At 35.2% G+C, this 18,075-nt stretch overlaps 1 protein-coding gene across 1 annotated transcript; it reads left to right on the top strand.

Moving 5' to 3' along the window:
- The first annotated feature begins 14,317 nt into the window (after positions 1 to 14,317).
- LOC127852888 (uncharacterized) lies at positions 14,318 to 17,700 on the top strand. Its single transcript, XM_052386928.1, has 4 exons — positions 14,318 to 14,477; positions 15,365 to 15,515; positions 16,870 to 17,015; positions 17,484 to 17,700. Exons 1-4 carry the CDS (start codon positions 14,423 to 14,425, stop codon positions 17,558 to 17,560), a joined length of 429 nt encoding a protein of 142 aa, XP_052242888.1. The 5' UTR covers positions 14,318 to 14,422; the 3' UTR covers positions 17,561 to 17,700.
- The last annotated feature ends 375 nt before the right edge of the window (positions 17,701 to 18,075 follow it).

Here is an 18,075-nt window from a genome sequence, read left to right on the forward strand (position 1 = left end):
ACCATTTCTCAGAGTTTCTCTTGTCGCGTGCCTCAATACATTTCAAAACACAAAACGACGTCATTAGTGTGACGAAATGACGTCATTATACCAGCGAAATTCTCCTGTTAAACTCTTTTACAATATAAATAAACGGTGAAAAAGCATAAAATAAAAACAAAATGTGTTGGATTCGGTGGAATGTCGATTTTAATTCACTCGTGATCATAGAAAATACATATATAATTATTTATGATAATCTAAAAATAGAAAAAGGAGTTCCGAAAATGTGTTCTTTTCACCGGTGAATATAACAATTTGTTCTTTTCAATTTTTATTCGTACCCAATTTTTGCTCGTACCTAAAAAAAAATTCGCACCCAATTTGTATTTCTCTTCCCAATTTTTTTTTGTAAACAAATATTTTTTCGTACCCAATTTTTTTTTTGGCATAATTTTTTACCCAAAATATCGTTCCCATTTTTTCCTACCCAAATTTTTTTTACCCACATACACAATTGTAGTGATGTAAATAAACTTATATAGATGCTTTTATATCAATCCTCTTCAAAAGCATCGTCACACCAGTCCTATCAGTACTTTGATTTTATTCTTCTCCTCAGAATAGTTTAGTTCTTTCTGGTTTAAGATGATGTCATTATTGCCTACGGCTTTATTCTTTTATTCGCAATGCTTCCAATAAGGTATCAACATTTATATGACAGGAATGTACAAACCTGTGTCTTTTTCTTTAATATGCAAAAACTATAAATGTATTAAGATACCAAACTACGACTAAATACTTGCAGTGGTCCAACGAAAACACGCGCATGCGTCTTCATGTTCTGTAAACAATGCTTCTGTATCTTGATATAGTAAAATGTTTATATGGGTTTACCACCATAATGATAACAAGATTACGCTCATCGCTTCTTTAATGCACTCTAGCTAAAGTTGGGGATTAGAACAAATGACTGTGTATATATTTATTGACACGTGCCCTAATCCCAAAGGCACGATCATACCACTCCCAGAACGGAACATTTCTTTAATAAAAATAACTTTGCTATACAGGGTTAGGGTCCTGTTCAAATGTCTGTTCTGTTCTGTTCTATATAATTAACAAAGAAGCCACTTACACTGCTTGTATTGATATTCACACTCCACTTAAAGTCTCTATAACGCTAAAAATCAACGAAAATTTCGTAAAGTATTTCGTAAAATAAAGTTACACCTAAACAATCAGTGTTCCTTATAGCAATAGCCACAATTTCAATGCTAGATGTGGTGTGATTATATAGATTTTAGTAGAAACAAAATGCTCGTTTTTATTTATTTGTGACACAATTCCATTTTAATTTCCCGCGAATATATCTATTCATACGTCACACGAACACCATGTTAGTGTTCATGTGTCGTATGGATAGATATCGTTGCGGGAAATTAAAATGGGAAAACAACGAGCATTTTGTATCTACAAACATCAATTTTACCAGACCACATCTGGCGTTGAAATTTCGGCAATTGCCATACGGAACACTGATTTTAATTGGTTAAGTTTATTTAACGAAATATTTTACGAAATTTTCGTTGGTTTTGAGAATGATGTTACTTTAAAGGGGCCGTCCAACAGATAAAGTGTCGTATCGACGCGAAACGATATTTTGGGAAACTTCGAGAATTGCTTAGAAAGTTATAAAATACATCCACTCAAAATATGAGCGTAGATGGTCGAGTGGTCTAAGTGGGAGTCTTTTTACTCCAGGACTCCAGGGGTCAGTGGTTCGAGCCCTGTTGAGGTTTAGTTTTTTTCCTTTTTGAAAATTGTATTCTTGTTTTTTTTTACAGTAGATTTTTAGTTCAAATGTTTAAATTTATCAAAGCTTTTAATGACAAGCTTCTATACATGCCAAAATCTGTCGGACGGCCCCTTTAATGCAGCTACACCGCTTCATGGCAGGGATTTGAGTGTAGGAATGTGACATAACTCTAACTTTACACAGCTCCAGTGTCATGAAACTTAAAAGCTTGCGTAATATTGGCACTCGATATCTTTACTTTATGCACTACTGTGTACATGCTGTTCCGATTTGGTATATATAAACATACCCATTACTTTAATTGGAGTTATTTTTGGTTTTTAGTAGTTCGCTTGCGAACAACTAAGGTTAATACCACACGTTTCAAGCCAGTTTTTGTAACTCCGATAAACCTGATAAACTTCCGTATCCGCGCCGAAAAAGCGTTGTATAATTTATGCCAGAGTTTTTAGTTCTTCAACTATATTAGTTCATAAATGGAAACATAATGTGAATATCGTGTTCAATGGAATATTTTTTTTTAACGGAGCGTATATAGAAACGAATCAATAAAAAATGCGTGTCGCGGAAGAGAATGTTTATGAATGATTAAAATATTCCACTATCTGCTGCGTCTTAATCACGTGGTATTTCTGCGTTGAGCACAGGTCGTTCATAAGTCATAATTTGAGGCTATTAATATCGAGAGTCCAATACACTATTACACATCCGTTGCATAACCTAGTGCGTGATACTACATCGGGGTTAAATTTGATATGACTGGGAAACGTTCTTTTGTTCTCAACAGGTAGCGGCAATTTCACATGTACTCTCAATTGCACGGGTGATAACAACAAAATAGTAAGCTTGTTTATTTTCACAGTTCTCAACTTATAACACGTTGCATACGAGTTGCGAAAATGCTGACTTTGAAATAAAGTTTGAAAGTTTCTTTCTAAATAACTAAATGGAAAACAAAAGTTAAACTTAGTCTATTGTGTGTGTGTTTTCACTTGTAAGTCGCATATTCACAGCATGAAATGTGTGTTAATAACTTATTATAGTCAAACAACACATTCGTGTTAGTAGATACAAATTATATTACGGGTGTTCACATCCTATGTGTCCTCACATTGCTTATTATGAGTGTATTTCTTCACCATCGAAATTATATCGTATGTTAATATCTTACACGCAGTTTTCTTTCGAAACATTCAATTAACACATTCATAGCCGCGTCATGCGAAAATGGGTCTTATGGCGTTTCGGCCAGCGTAGCTCAAGCCCAGCCTGTGCATTTGCGCAGTCTGGTCAGGGGTGATGCTGTCCGCTATAAAATCACTCAATTTGTTATAGTCTCGTTATGTATCTCCTGACCAGACTGAGAGATGAGCAGGCTGGGTGGGCTATATCTATGATGGGCGCATATGGCATAAGACCCATTTCGCATGACGCGGATTTTTAAAAATCTCATTGCGAGTTGTAAATGGCATATTTTAGCACAATGCGTTTTTCGATATAAACTTGAATTCAAATAAGCAAATACAGCAAATAAGGGTAGCCTATTCAGGCGTTCAGAAACGATTTTCAGACGTGCTGACCGAGTACGCAAACATTTGTGTTGTTTTTTTCTCATGTTGAAAGTAAAACTGTGTATATCGATAGTCAATGATGTCTTCCCCTGACGATTTAGTGATATGTCTTCCCCTGACGATTAAGTCACCGAGAACAGACCCTGAAATTCTGCGAGATGCATTTTAACGCGTAATTGTAACCGGGCCACAATTTGTGTCATTGTGTCGTTTGAACAAGCAGAGAGTAGTCCGGAATTCCGTACACTGACTATTCGGACAACCGCTATGCTGTAAACGTGTATATCTTTTGCTCGATCAAATTTAAGTGGGAATCGAACTGTTGGTGATGAATGACCTCCGTAATAAGGAGATTTCAGACCGGCGGGAACCGACAAATGTCTTGATGGCGCTCCTGTGCTTTGATTTTAACCTACAGGATCTTTCTCATGCAGGATTGTACATTATTGCAAAGTGAATTCGCTCAAAGAGGAATCGAGTTTATTCCGCCGCATTAAAATTCTGATTTCTGTACAGGTGGCCGTCCGATGTCTGCACAGTCTTTGCCTAATGCCTAGATGATAGATGAACATTGCTCAGTGCCTTTCCTACCACTAGATGCCAACACAATCTTATTCGAAATCGGACGATGTTTTTACCGTATAAAACCTTCACCCGATTTACCCTTTCCCACTCAAAAGCAAATTTAAAATGCCTTTGTTAGTAACTCGCAGTCTGTTCAAGTTTTATGCTGTTTGCTGCTCATCAGTTTCTACGAGTTTGAAATGAAGCCTTTAAATTTGAATTTAGTAAGAATGGTCTTTAATTTAATTTTCTATGTGACTACACGTGCGTCAAAATACGTTCCTATATGATAAAGGGTTAAATATGAACCACCACTTCATCCGTTGAGTTGTTCTAATGGCGTGTTGCACCTTTCTGAGATGTGATCAGGTGATATGGCAAGGTGTGAAACCTGATTGTTTATACCATTCGTTGTCGGGATATTGAATTGGATGGATGTGTAGTTCACCTAATAAGGTAAATATGAAGTAGTGTTACGCATGCTGTATCGGTGTGTGCTTTGCAATTGAGACGGTGCTTGTGAAAAAGATACGTTTTTAGAATGTGTTTTAGTTAATTGAAAAAAATACATAATGAAGCTGTAAAACTAGTTGAAACAAAATAGTTTTAGGTGACTAATTATCCGCTCGAAGTATTCAAAAACATGATGATATTAATAAAAAAAGACGCATAACCTTAATACAAATTTATATGTGTTTTGTATTCCCCATGAAAAAGATAGGTATTAAACAATTAACATGTGCGCCTAAATGTGTATATGTACTTTAACGGATCGTTTTGAACTTTCAACACTGTAAATTATCGTAAATAGAAGGTTTTCGCGCTGCAACTAATTCTGAATAAATATAGCAAATTGTCAATAGGAACACTTCTAAACTTTAATCAATAGATGTTGACAAAAATATTTGGGATTTTTTTTCTCTGTATCCAATATACGTCATGGGTGATATCTCTAATATATGTTTGTTCAACAACTGTTCTTGCATTGGGATACGGGCAGGAACTCTAAATGGGCTGCGATACACCATGACCAACCGCTGAAAGTTCACATATACCAGTCTGAAGTGTGGTTCGTCATACCTGCAATTGCTGTGAATACAAAGATAAGTGATATTTTTTTTAAAGGTCAAAGATGACGTTAGATAGGTACGATCAAAGAGGTAATTGTGATGTGACATTGTCGTTGGCTTTCTTTGGAAAGCATTACTGCTGTTCGTATGCAGACAGACAACACTGTCCATTCGACTTGATTTATAGAGCTAGGACGTTTTAACATTGTTGGAGATCAAACTCGGGCAAGGCTCCTCAGTTTACAGCGAGGGACACAAATGTTTGCCCGCAAGCGTAAACTCACTGACGTGGGTCGATGGTGCGAAAGCGAGTCCGAGTCAGCGTAAACAGTGTTAAAACGCCTTAGCGCTGAAAATCAAGTCTAATCGAAAGCGTGTTCGTTCTGTTTTCCAACAGCAAAACTGTTTACCAAAGACAGCAAGTAAGGTCTTGCATCATCTTATCTCGTTTTTTAGTGCATCAGTATAACGTAAACTCTGATCTTTAGTTGCAAATGGACGCATTCTAGTTTACCTATAGATGCTAAAACGTGTTTATGTTATTTATCTGCAAATAATTTGGAAGAAATATAGCACATGGTCATTTGGAACACTTAACAATTTAATCTATATATTTGGACAAAAAATATTGGCGACGTATTCTTTGTATGTATCCAATATACGTCGTGGTGGTATCTCCAACATATGTTTGTTCAACAGTTGCCCGTGCATTGGGATACGGGTCGGAACTCTACATGGGCTGCGATACACCATGGCCAACCGCTGAAGGTCACTTATAACAGACTGAAGACCGTCATCTCTGCCATTACTGTAAAAACAAATATAAGTGATACCATTTGTAAAGGTTTGTAGTGTTGGTGATGGTGTTGATGGTGGAGTTGGTGATGTTGGTGAAGATGGTGGTGATGGTTCAGGTGATGGCTGTGGTGTGATCGTGGTAATGATTATGATGGTGTTTGTGATGACGGTGATGGTGTTAGTGATTGTGATGGAGGTGGTGATGTTGGTGGTGAAGGTGATGGCGGTGGCGATGGTGGTAATGGTGATGGTGGTGGTGATTGTGATGGTGGTGATGATGGTGATGAAGGTGATGGTGGTGGTTATGGTGGATGATGGTAATGGTGGTGTTGGTGGTGAAGGGGGCAATGGTGGTGATGATGGTGATGGAAGTGGGGAGGGGTCATAGTTGTGGTGATGGAGGTACTGTTGGTGTTGGTGGTGGTGCTTGTGCTAGTGGTGGTGATGATGGTGGTGGAAATGGTAATAGTGGTGATGGTGGAGGTTATTTTTCATGTTGTTGCTGATTGTTGGGGTGGCTCTGTTAGTGATGGTGAATGAATTGAGTGTGTTGATGGTGGTATTGATGGAGATATAGGTGGTGATGAAAGTTTTTAGGGTGATGGTGGTGATGGTGAATGGAATGGTGGTGGTGATGGTGGTGGTGTGGGCGATGACGACGATGATGGTAATGAAAATGATGGTTTTATGGTGGTGGTGGTGGTAATTGTGATGGGGATGGTGGTGTTGGCGGTCATGGTGATGGAAATGGCTGTGATGGTGGTGTTAGTGGTGATGGTGGTGGCGAGGGTGATGAAAGTGGGATCGTGTTGGTGATTGTGGTTGTGGAGGTGATGGAGCTTTTTGTGATGGTGATGGTGTTGTTGAAGGTGGTGGTTGTGGGGATAAGCTGGTGTTTGTCATTGAAGTGGTGGTATTGGTAATGGTGGTAACGGTAATGGTGGTGATGGTGCCGGAAGTTGTGTTGGTTGTGATGGTGTTGATGGTGGTGGTGGTGGTGCTTGTGGTGGTGGTGCTTGTGATTTTAGTGGTGGTGGTGTTGGTGGCGATGGCGATGATGATGGTGGTGTTGGTTGCGTGGTGGTAGTGATTGTGATTGAAGTCGTGGTTGTGGTGATGGTGGTGTTGATTGTGATAATGGGATTGATGGAGATCATTGTGGTTAATGGTGATGGTGATGTTGATAGTGGTGGTGATGATGGTCATGGTGATAGTGGTGGTGATGGTGATAATGAGTTTGTTGATGGTGGTGATGATGGTTATGATGATGGTCGTATTGGTCACGGTGGTGTTGGTATTGGTGGAGAAGAGGCTGATGGTGGTGGTGTTAGTGGTAGTTATGTTCTCAGGTTACTTTCTGGGTGCCAAACTGTGTTTTTTGCCGTCCAATCGGTTCCGAGAATGCTTGTGAGGGCGGGGTTATCTGCCGACTATTATTTTTGATTGACGTCGGTCAATAAAGTCAGCTTTTACAGCAGATTGTTCAACAAATAATTACAGTTTTACCATTTACGTAATATAAAACGGTAATTAAGGTAATTATTTTTTTGAGGTCATAGTGACCGTGACCTTTGACCTAGTGACCCAAAATTGGACGTGGCGTTTAGAACTCATCAAGTGCATCTACATATGAAGTTTCAAAGTTGTAGGTGGAAGCATTTTGATTTAATAGCCAATATTAAGGTTTTAGCACGACGCCTACGGCGGACGGCTGACGGCGGACGACGAACTTGCTATGACAATACCTCGGGTTTTCTACGAAAACAGCCGAGCTAAAAATTGATGTGTGCTTTCATTAATCAGTCAGACCTTAAATGTGTATGCGTCGTGAGTGAAAAGCGGTCGTCGTTCCAGAATGTTCAAAACATGCTTTTTGTGTCATACATGCACGGTTCATCGAGCGCATGTAAACGTTTCCTTTTAACACAGATGCGCATCTACCACAGGGTCGATTATAAGTCTAAACGGTCAAAGGCTTCAATCATATTTAAAAAAAAAAACACATGGATATTTTGAAATATTTCTTTAATTTCTGTCTGCAAGACCCATGTTGCAGGAAATGGAAGTTGTCGAAAATGTTGCAATCTCTTGAAAGTGATTATGTTTAATAAGTTGTTTTTATTGTTATAAGATTGTGTCTACAATTTAAAATTAGGCAATTTAATGCAATTATGCAAATATTTCTGTATACATTATTTACAAAACCATACAATCACCTTCAATATGGAAATGTGAGCAGTTTTTTTTTAAAGTTATGACCTGGTGTAGCTTTGAACCAAAGAATCGCAACCCAGTTGGAAACATGCGGACCTTTATACGTCATGATTAACATCGAAGCAGGGGATCACTTTTTTGCATATGCGAAGTAAAACATCCAGCCAATTATATCAGTAATGACATGAAGCAGTTGCTTTCAAGACATTCAACTCGTAGAATCAACTTAGACATTGGTTTATTACCGACCTACAAGATATGTTTTCATTTTTCAAAAGAGCGGGAGCCAATGCCAAGGAGTTGACGCTAAGAACAAAAAGCAAAAATAAGTTATTCCATAATTATACAGAACATACATACTTTCCATTAGAATAAGCGAGTTTTAATAAACAATGCCCCCTCTCAGTCAAACCAAGTCAGCATCCTGAATAAAAACGACTGTTCAATATACAATCAATAACGGAATCCCGAATATTTTGAAAATACGTTATGCATATGTTCTTTAATAAGACTGTTTATGACATAAGCATGCTACTTCTCTCTGACACGAATAGTTTCATACCTTATTTAAACGGTCATTTTACGAAATGACACGATAAAGCAAATCATGATTGAGTAATAAGTACAAACACCATTGCAAACATATTTTTATTATAGAATTCAAACGTCATTCTTTCATTAAGACCAATATTAAAGCACATTCACCATATATTTCGTGTGTGTTTAAAGTGTGAGGAGGATTAGGAGCAGATTTGCCATATAATTACGTTTAAATATATATACATATTCTGATTGGTCGTTACCACGAGTATGTTATCAATCATTAGTGTAAGATATATCATTCTAAACGACTTATTAAGTTGTTCCCGTGAGTCAGCTATGTCGTCACCACTACTTGGGTACTCCTTCCCTAGACTGGATAAGTCGTTCACACAAGTTTGTTACATGTATCTCCTTCCTCGCATTATTATTGAAGCTCATTTCTCAAATAATTTCATGTATATATATAGTGATAATCGGATAGGCAATGATTTGTTAAATAGTGTTATTATCTCGAAGAAATAAGCTTTACAAAATTTGCATACTCAATTTACCACTCAAGAGAACTAGTATTTGTTATATAAGAATTCGCTTAATTAATTCCGTATTAAAACAAAGCGGCATGGTTTTATCGACTGTATTTGAAAATGATTGTCTTGTTTATGCATACAATTCAATAAACACCCGTTCGAACAAGGACGCCAGACATTGTGTCTTGTTGTCTTTTCTTACCTATTATAACGAATAAAGGTATTATCATTCTAGGCATTGTTGGCAAAACACTTTGTTCGGAATACCTGTATGCCAAAATCGGCTCAAACATAACAAGTACAATAAGTAGGATGATCTTAAACATGCAAACTTACCACAGTTAAATTGGACATGTGTGCCTCCTCCGGTTATAAGCGTCACATCCGTAACAAGGGCTAGTCCTTTGGAAAAAAATGCAAACATATCTAGTGGATCGACCAAAAACCACATTTTTTGTTGACGCTACAAATTGTAAATGCTGATGTAATAGGTGGGTTTCAATTTTATATTTCTGTGCACTTAAAAGATAAATGAATCTTCGCTGAATCGCAAAACATTGACGGATTTTACAAGAAAGGTGCCATATGTTGAAAAATAAACAAGAACACTCTACTTATCTCATTGATTTCTGAATTATAAAAAAATTCCCAAACTTAGCGACACCTTGGAAGTTTAATTGGCTTGTGTATTTAAACATCGGAAAATAGAGGTGGCACCTGTGATCAACGGCTTTCATAGTAATCCAAATGAGTTAATGCACACCATTGTTGTGTGTGATCAGCTGGACAGGCTACGGTTGTTCAAAACATTAAGATAAACGTCTGTTAAGATAAACTTCAGTCCCAACACATAATAAATTTAAAAGCAATTTTATTTTCAAATATTTTCAAATAATTCCAGAAAACAAATTTGCTACAAATTAAAATAAATATTGAAGGGTTAACAAGTTAGTCACATTAATACTTTCATGAAACAATCAATGGCAGTTAATTTATTATTTGAGCAACTAGTCCCTGCATAGAGAGCAGAGAAATGCGAGATATGGCGACAGAAACTTCAACAAAATGGAACCGGTTAATTTGGGGAAAAAACAACATTTTGTTAACAATTTATTATTAGTTTCCTATTTGATTTTTAAAGAACAGTCTAGTGAGTTAATTTAGTAGACGTTATGGAACCAACTCCGGGTCCACACATTATTCAGCCTCAGGCGCCGAAGGACTTCATGAACTTTAAAAAAAACACGCATAACTGGTTTGGTTGCTCAACTTAATTAGATTTAATCTACTTACTTGATTGAATGCAATATGTTTTCCATGATCACATAAAAAGGAAAGTTTACGTTACAAAAACCATATAGAAACTTCATAATTTAGTAAAGACTAAGAGTTGGTCTCGCAATTGTGTATTATGCAATGTTTTAGTTTTAGTAAACAGCATTGACACTTTACCCTCATCCCCTCCAAAAACAAATACACATCTTAAGCAGATTTTTGTGTGTGTAAACATAATAATCTTTGTTTCGAAACACAATGTGTTTTATTTGATAATTTAAATGACATCTTACAACAGTGTTTTTTCATTTCAGGGATTTTAATGTGTAAGCTATGTTCATACAATTATATGATCTTGTTTTCCTATTTTTGTTAACAATACTGTTATGAGTTAGTGGAATTAGCTTACATGCAATGTACATGCACTAATCAGTACGAAAATAAATCTATATATCCGTGAATATAACAAGTTTAAAAATGATCAATTATCTTAAAATATACCAACATGCACATCAGGCATTTTTTCTTCAGATTGTCATTTGCCTCATCCACTTTTATTTTCTTGTATTATAATAATCATGGATTACATTGACATAAAATAATAAATCATTTTATTCCTAAGTCTCTTTTTGGTTTATATATGCAGTTGACATGTTAATTTCATCCAAAAAGCTTTTCTGGTAATACTTGAAAATGTCATACGCAAAAACAACCATTTTGTGTACCAATTTAACGTGTATTTAATCGTGTTTTCATAAAATATATTCATGTAATATATTTCATCAAATACAGTTAATTGTTGAAGTTTTTTTTAATAATTTGTTATATATTCTTTACATTAAAAGCTAACCAAAACGGTCGAAATTAGATGTTGTTTGTGCAATTCGTGCAAACACAGCATTTGATAGGTTTATGGGCAGCCATCTTGGAATCCATCCTGGCTTTAGAAACCATGTGATCAATAAGTTTCGTGGTTACACAAATAATGTTTTACCCAAAATAAATGTAGACAATCACTAGAGTATCATCAGCATTTTCAAATAAAATCTTAGAATTATGCAGCGTGAGCCCCTGATACTTCTAGAGCTCATTGTGAGAGATTGTATACCCTTTGTTGACACAGGTGGTTAGCGTGTGGCTATGATATTAATTAGTGAAAACATCAGTTTGAATGATAAATAATCATATTATAACGAAATATTAACTTTTCTGATTTTTTTTTCATTATCAAATATATAATTATATAACAAGGTATGCAACTCAAAATCATCCGAAAACGGAGTGCATCGTTTTGAACAGCCATAACTTCATCAATATTGCAGCGATTTTCACGATCTTGGTCTTATTCAACGCAGAAATGAATTTCCTTTCTGGAAATGTATATGTCTTGCAATATGTTTACAAATGCTGGGTCAACTTTTAAGAAATAACACGACACACAACTCGCATGACCCAATTGACGCTGATCATGTTCTTAATAGTTGACCACAGCATGTATAGAAATATAACAAGATATATACATTTCCAGAAAGGAAACTAATTTCTGCATTAAATAAGACCGAGATCGTGAAAATCTCTGCACAATTGATGAATATATGGCTGTTCAAAGCGATGCACTCCGTTTTGGGGTGATTTTGAGTTGCATACCTTGTTATATATATATTTGATAGTATTTTCTTTTTCAGAAAAGTTAATTTTTCGTTATAATATGATTATTTATCATTCAAGATGTTTCACTAATTAATATCATAGCCACACGCTAACAATCTGTGCTTGTTGATAAATAATTTTTATCTTTATTCTTACAATTATAATAAAGACAACATGAAATTTAATATGTCTAAAAACAAGAAATGTGTTTGTCAGAAACGCAATGCCCTCTACTGCGCCGCTTTTGATTATAAGTATAATATCCCTTCAAAAAATATTTCTTCCCTTGTGAAAATGATCTGTACCTGCCAAATGATAAATATAAATTATCTCCCTTTAAAGCTTGTTACTTCCCTTGGTTTTGTTTTTATCTTTAACCTTGAAGGATGACCTTGACCTTTTACCACTAAAAATGTGCGTCTCCATGAGATACACATGCATGCCAAATATCAAGTTGCTATCTTCAATATTGCAAAAGTTATGACCGATGTTAAAGTTTTCGGACGGATGGACGGACGGACGAACTGAAGGACAGTTCAACTGCTATATGCCACTCTTCCGGGGGCATAACAATGAGCATACACTTAAAAGTATCAAAAAGATTAAAATACACAAACATGACAAGTTAACAAGCCTCGTATATCTCAAAATATATCAATATGCACAGTAGGCATTTTTTCTTGATATTTGTCATTTACCCCACCCATTTTTCTTGTCTTACAAATCACATTTATATTATAATATTCACATGAAATATTATATATTTATATTCCTTAGTCCCATAGATGTGTATAAATGTAGTTAGGATAATAATTGTATCTAAACTGTTTTTCACATTCAAATTGAAACATGTTATAAGGACAAAAACACATGTTTTTTTTTACCTTTTTTTCATTGATACAGTAATTTTTTTCATACAATGTTTATTTTTTCACCAAAAAACGTATTTGTTTAATAAGAATAATATGTTCTCAATTGCTAAAATTAAAAAGCTTACCAAAATCATGGAAAGTATATGTTGTTTGTGTCATTTGCGACAAAACGGCATTTCCTATGTTTTTGGTCGGCCATCTTGGCGGCCATTTTGGATTTAGACCTAGTGGGCATGAAATTTTTCTTTGGAACAAATTTTTTCTTTTACCCAAGACAATGTAGAACATCATCAGCATATTTAAAAAAATGTTCCAATCAAGCAGCGTGGACCTACGTGCCTACTAGACTAATGGCTTGTCTAGGACAATAGCCGACAGTTCGTTGCTAACTCGCGCGCCCGATTAATCGATCGCAGATTGGTAGATCAATTCTTAGATAAGGATTTGATTGACAGGCGGTGTCATGTCAATTACAAACACCTTTGGTAAGAAGCAATATAATGTTTATGTATTTAGTCTTCGAGTTGAATGGATTTTCTCTTTAGTTAGGTGATTGTTTTACTGTGTTTTGGATTCATGCATTTCTGTATTTTTTGAATATGATCAACCCATTTGTAAAATCTCTTTATGAAAGTAAATCTAATGAAAGTAAATCTAACGAAAATTTGTTAACTTGAATGACTCGACGTATCATGTTAAACATGTAATTGTCTTGTGTTTTACTTCTGAATGTGTCTATGCCCCTCAAGATGTTTATATTCTAATCATCAATCTGAGCGCGCCAGGTATATCACAAATCTCATAATCCCCGTGGCACGATGTTTGCTTGCACTTGCTAGAGACGAAAAGGGCCATTACATATTTAACAAATAAACTACTTACAAAAAATTATGTCTTTTGAAGTCAAAATGATGTTATTTTACATTACATTATGTTATTATGTTTATAAGGTCCCAAAAGCCTGATGCACATTTATGGCCTCTAGTCCGGTTTTTAAAAATTTGATTTACCATTTGTTCTTTTTGGAAAATCTGAGAATACTTTCAGTCATCTTTCAAAATGTTTATGTAATGTAAAATTGCTGTCTTTTTCAATTGCAAACATATTGGAATTTAAAGATATCAGTGGTAAAACAATGACATTGTTTTATATTGACTATTTTGTTGCAGTGCGTCAGGGGAAGTGGATCCAGTTGTTCTAATGAGCAACAAGATCTCTGTCAAAGAAGTACGGCAAACCAACCGATTGCATTTTGACACGGAAACCTTTACATGCATATGCATTATTATCTTGCAGATGTTAGATATAGTTTTCTGATGATCAGATTTACGATGCAATGACATACACGATGTAAGAAATTTAACTAAATATTAAATTGTACGAAATTTCATGAAGCCTAAAGTATTGATTTTATGAGTATGTGCTTTGATTTGAACGACTATCCCTTTAAACGAACCTGTTCTATTTCATCAAATATTACGATACCATATGTTTTACATACATTACAGAGCAGAACGTTGGAGATTCTATTATTTGTAAAATGTTTATTTTGTTTTTGAAACCGATTTGCATTGTGATATTATTTCTCCAAGCAGGTAAGTATATTATAGAAATTTACATATCTACATAACATGTAATATATAGTTTATTGGTAAAACCCAATGCTGACGAAATTAAACTTAGTTATACTTATACAGCTACTTCTATGTATCTGCTTGTTATGCTTTTAAGTGTTTTATTGTTGTCTGGATTTTGTAACGCATTGTTATGCCGATTTGGTTAAACGTTGTTGTGTTGATGTAATTATGCCTTGTTTTGGAGATGTTTGCCTCGGCATGCTGATGTAGGTACGTTTTATGATTATGATGCAGTTAATGCTTGTAATATTGATTCGTTGGTGCACGTTCGTCTGGTTATGTTGATGTAAACACGTTGTATTACGTCGATGTAGGTTCGTCTTTTTGTTTGATGTAGTTTCATTTTGATATGTGTATTAAGTTACGTCGTGTAATGTTGATGTTGTAACACCTGATTATATTATGTAATTACGTCTTGTTATGTTAATATATTTACGTCGTGTTATTCAAATGAAGTTGTGTTGTTTACACCATGTAGTTATGTCTTGTCGTGTTAATGTAGTTATGGTGTTATGTTTAGAATAGAGATAATTTCACGTAAGGAACCTTTCGACATTCAGGTAATGTTTTACATCAGCAATCTCTATTAAATTCTTATACGTATATTCCTTTTCCTGTTCCAACGTACAGTAATGTCATTTGTTAATAGGATTACAAACACACTGACCATTTCGATTGACGTTCTTAAGTACACTAAATAATCCAATATAATTATTCTTTTTAATTGAAGGCGTGTTTTACGATTACAATTTTTCCACGACAGATATGGCACACCGTGAAGAATATTCGAAGAAAATCCACATACCGGTACGTCCATTTCTACTTGTTCAAATAATTTTTTTCAGGAACCACCCATGGTTTTAATTGTACCGGTCAAAGCGATGGTTTGTACGAGGCCAGCTGCCAGACCGCCATCAAATGCGAGCACGAGACGGAGATCCACATTTCGTGTACGATTCCGAAAGTAGTCAACGAATTGACCGGAAATTGTGACAAGTGCGTTTGAAAGTTTTTCTGCAAAACATTCAATATACCGATGACAGACATCGAAGGATATGCTTATGCATTTTGCAAGTTGATTGGCGGCATAAAATGGGATCGTTTAGGGTATTAAGTATCTCTCCGACGAATGTATAACATTTAAATAAATGGTGTGAAATCGGTGCTACTAAGTTCTAATGTTTTGATCTTTAATATAAACTTTTTGTGTGATCTCCCAAAGAATTTACTATTGTGTGGTGTAGAGCATTGTTAAGACGTAAATGAGCGTGGAGGGTAGCACACATCGAAACTGTTTTCTTAAATAAGGAGCACTTTATATAAGGTTAATAACATTTAACCCATTTATGCCTAGAGTCTAGAAAAAGGCCTTGGCAAGCAGCGCAGATCCAGATGAGACGCCACATGATGCGGCGTCTCATAAGGGTTTGCACTGTTTGCTTAAAATAATTTCTGTAAGAAATACTCTAAATATAGAAATAAATATACTAGACATCCCTAATTTTGAATTAAATTGATCCAATTGAGAAGGATGGGAGAGTCTACTAGGCATAAATGGGTTAATATACACACAACCGTCGTAGTTGAGTTTCACATAACACGAGAAGTATTAGTTATTATGTCTTGATTAGAACTGCAAGTTGGGTTACTTTTAATAAGTACTTTACTTGAACCTTTAGTTACACATATACTATTACTGAAAATGTCCTCTGTAATTGCAGTTACTCCCACGAAGCCATTCCCGTAGACATATAGTATTCAAGAAATAATGTGTCGACTCCAATGGCATCCTATATATGGTCTTTGTGATTAATTATAAGGCATTCACGTTTATTTTAGTTGTTTATATTTGTTTACAATTAAGATAGTGAGTCAATTTTTTTTATGTGTTTTGTTTTTAATTATTTACGTACATTTATTACCAAGTGCATATCATGTGTATTAATGTTTTGAAAATAGACCCTTGCCATAAATAAAGAACGACACTGTATGATAAGGGTTTCAGGTGCTGCTGTAGTTTCACTTTATGTGTAAATATTTCATTGTACATAACATACTTTAGTGGGCAGGTCTCACAATGTACATCTTTTTGTAAATCGGATTGGCTCATGACTTAAAAGAAATATTTCCGAAATATGTTTTACATTTATAGTTCCGTTCTACAATTGTGTTTGTACAATCTCAAAGCATCTCAAGAGCCATTTAAACTATAAAATATAAAATGATAAGTTGAACACACAAATATTTTAACGCGATATTAGATGTTTGATATGATTCAGCACGTTTCTTTGAATCTTACTGAGCTTTATTTTTCGAATCACGCCTAATTATTGCATGGATTCGATTTCAGTCCTTTCAACGTGAATTCGCCTTGCGGGACGTTCCGGGACTGCTCCATCCTGGACGATGGCGGTTATCCGGATCTGGAGGCTCAATGTCACTGGTACTATCAGTGTTCCTATGGGATCTTCTATGGACACCATAAATGTGCCGGAGGTTTGCGGCGTTTCTTCGTTCCTCAGTTTGCTTTCAATTTTATGTGAACCTGGTTAATACATTGTTTTAAAGACCAAACGCACTCTATCATGCAGGTTTGTGCATCTTTAAATGATGCATACGTGATATTAATAACGTAAAATGGAGAGAGATAAATACTTATATACTGCCAACATATAAAAAATATAGAAACGTTAGAAACGTAGAACTTCACAGAGTTTTAATTGACAGTACTGTTATCTACATCTTTTAGTTTCACTGACTTCACTTACTTCAAATGCTTTTCGTTGCTCATAAAACCGGTTTGTGTGAGTTTTCAAATAGAAAAAAAAACAACACGATGAAATGAAACTTTATGAATATTTTTCGAGCTATTGCAGAATTTTTATCCTGCGTACACTTTGTGTTAAGCATACATCAGTATATATAAGTATTCACTTTTATAAAGTTTGTTTTTGTCTTTGGCAGGTCTTGTTTGGAATACAAAATTACAGACATGTGACTTTGAGCGCAACGTGGAACCCCCTTGCGGCACTCGACACTAACAATTGTTGTATGAAGACACAAGGTGCCGAGAAAAAATGCCGTGTTTTATGATAATGGTTTCATGTTATAAAGTGCATGTCATTCCATTTTATGGTTACGCTTTAAAGAACGATGAATAAATATGAATGTTTACCTTTAATGAATAATCGTCCAAGTCTACTTAAGATTGAGATATACATCCTTTGAATGTAATGCAGTTTACAAAAGATTTACATAACTGCCACGAGCGTGATACAAACGCACGATCAGAAAACAATAATCTATGTAGTACCTCGATAAGCTGTTTTATTTAGAGATACTAATTTGATACTTGCTCCGAGAAAATAGTTCATGCTTTTAATAATTTAATTAATATTATTAAGCATAGCCATCTATATTGGTGGTTTGTATTCTAACTTGTAATGTGCGTAGCTACGCAACGGTTTTTAATTGCAACAACCAACGGTGAACCTAGTAGCAATAAATTACTTTCAGAGTATAATTTTCATAAAATCAACATACCCCCGAAGAAAAA

Source organism: Dreissena polymorpha, chromosome 1 (genome assembly GCF_020536995.1).
Source record: "Dreissena polymorpha isolate Duluth1 chromosome 1, UMN_Dpol_1.0, whole genome shotgun sequence".
NCBI classification, from domain to species: Eukaryota; Metazoa; Mollusca; class Bivalvia; order Myida; family Dreissenidae; genus Dreissena; species Dreissena polymorpha.